Consider the following 2,500-nt stretch of genomic DNA (forward strand, 5'->3'; position numbering starts at 1 on the left):
TCTAAATTGTTTTCCCAATCCATTCACAGCTCATTCTTGGCCGAGTTTTTTGTTTGAATTAAAGTTTTATTTCTCGCTAGTGGTTTTTTTGTTCATATGCGGAATTTTGACATCGATTTTCTGTTTTTTTTCTCATTTTTTGTCTGATTTTTTTTTAAAATTGATTTCTCAATTCACTCATAGTCCATTCTAGGTCTAGTTTTTCTGTTTAGTCAATGAAAATTCTTTGAATTGTACGTCAGGACTTGTCCTGCTATGTTTTTTTACTTCGTCGAATAAAAAAATGTTCGCTTTACCTCATTTTGCCGCCTTTTCAACATTTTGCGTGAAATCTTTTTGACTTCTCTAGGCTAGTTTCTCTCTTCTCTCATTCTGCTAAAAGTGATTTTGAACATCAGTTGCTCAGCAAAGCAATCCGAAATGAACAGAGATAGTACAAAAATGGTTGTCAGAAATAGAAACGGGATAAACCCATAAAGCCCAATTTTAGATGCCCGCTATTTGAACGTCGTTCCTATAAGTCTTATTTACCATCTCTAATGCTTATTGTTATTGAAGTAGCCCCTGTAGCCTCTCTCTAAGAAACAGAAGTATGTTCAACTACGAAATGCCATCAAAATAAATCGGACTTAAAAATGTTTTTGTACAAAAATCTTTTTTTTTTTCAATATCTTCTGTTATTTCAATCCCAATCATGCTTATTGGAATCAACGGCGGCTATTTTCCGGCAATCTGCCGGGTATGTTTAAGAATTATCAAGAAATTTTAGCAAACTCAGCTCCCGAAACTTTTTTGACCAACAAATGAACCAAACTCTTAAGAAGATCTTTCACGGCATGGCAATTTATGTCAAGTTTCCTTTATCTGAGCGATGAAAACGCTTGAACCTATTAGGTGAACATGAAACGTGATCGATCTCTATGCTAATATACTAATTTATTAGTCCTTTTCAAAAAATAGCAAAAATATCGTCATAAGAAAGAAAGGTATAGCAAGAGTAGAGGGTTCGTTATTCGCTAAAATCTGATTCAACGTAGCGCGGGACCTCAGCCTATGTTGACAGGTGATATCCCTTATTTGATTTATGTATGTGACATCCTATTAATAGCCTTTGGTTTCAATTTCGTCCTTCTGACTCCAAGTTATCAATTAGGAATTATTATTGGGTGTACGAAATAAGGTGTAGTAAATGGGGTGTTGATAGATTGCGGAGTGGCTGAACAGGACTGACCACACAGTGAGAGATGTAGAGTGTAAGATGTGGTGTTCACAAGATGAAGACCACTCACAAGTGAGCTACGAGCCACCAGAGTTCCACTTAGAAGGACAATGCCGTCTCTGCATCACATGTCCCAAGCACTACCGAAAGCTGTCAGTCAGAAACAGTAATGATTACCTCTCAAATGCAAATTGTATTACCATAGCGCGTCCCATAAAGTTGAAATTAGCGGATGTTTCAAAGATCACCCACCCAACAGAGTTTAAAGGTTAAAGTTCAAACTTAAAATATGTATATAAAAGCAACTGAAAAGGACATACAGGAAAAAAGCGTTGGCATCCAAATGAACACATTGAAGCCCAATTGCATGTTTTGGTATCTTTCGAACGATCGATTATTTCAATTTTATGGGACAGACAATAAAATATGTATATAAAAGCAACTGAAAAGGACATACAGGAAAAAAGCGTTGGCATCCAAATGAACACATTGAAGCCCAATTGCATGTTTTGGTATCTTTCGAACGATCGATTATTTCAATTTTATGGGACAGACAATAATAATAATTGCGGTTTCTGCGTAATGGCAGCGGAACAATATTTTCGCAGCCATTATCCTCTTTTTACGACCACATGAGTGTCCATGAGCCGTACGGTCAGGACTAAGTTTAGCGAAAAAGTTTGCGTGACGAAAATAGTTGCAAAACTCAGTTGGAATCCTTTGATTGGTCAACAAAAGAAATTTAAAAAATAATTTTGATCCCCAGCTGACAACTAAAACCTCTCAGTAATATTCTATAAACTAACCCGCCCTCAGTCTACTATCACATCTTCTGATCAGCTTCTGCAATGTCAGGATTGGACTTTTCCGTTCTCTTTTTGTGAAAACGAGCATATACAGTTTTTCGTTTATCCATTTTTTGTTTAAATCTTTCCAGTTACGCTTAGCTAACACCCGGTTGAAACAGATTCCCTGAAACTTAAGCTTCCTATCAGCTGCTTGAAAAATTCGACCGGTTTTCGCTGGGTTTGTTAACACATTAACTTGTTATACAACAAAGCATATTTTGCTAATGAGGTCAATGCAATACAACAGAGCACGGGCCTGAACCCAAATTGAATAATTTTAACAAAAAAGATCATAAGGGAAATTTGTAGGGCGGTCAGCTTCCTACTCATAATTATAAAACGTTAGATCTTTTTCAAATTTGATGCCACTCGTTTCTGTTGTTATACCGAACAGTTTTCAATTCCATCATCATTGCTACAGATATTTCAGAAC

At 36.3% G+C, this 2,500-nt stretch overlaps 1 protein-coding gene across 1 annotated transcript in view; it reads left to right on the forward strand.

The window, feature by feature from the left end:
• LOC142356686 (uncharacterized) overlaps positions 1-2,500 on the forward strand; it is a gene marked incomplete at both ends in the record, with an annotated part of 29,157 nt that overhangs the window by 15,589 nt on the left and 11,068 nt on the right. Inside the window, one exon of the mRNA XM_075408512.1 lies at positions 1,205-1,375. Coding sequence (XP_075264627.1) covers positions 1,205-1,375 — 171 coding nt within the window. The remainder of the gene's footprint in view (positions 1-1,204; positions 1,376-2,500) is intronic.

Source organism: Convolutriloba macropyga, unplaced genomic scaffold (assembly GCF_964194025.1).
Source record: "Convolutriloba macropyga unplaced genomic scaffold, txConMacr16.3 SCAFFOLD_2289, whole genome shotgun sequence".
In the NCBI taxonomy this organism is placed as follows: domain Eukaryota; kingdom Metazoa; phylum Xenacoelomorpha; order Acoela; family Convolutidae; genus Convolutriloba; species Convolutriloba macropyga.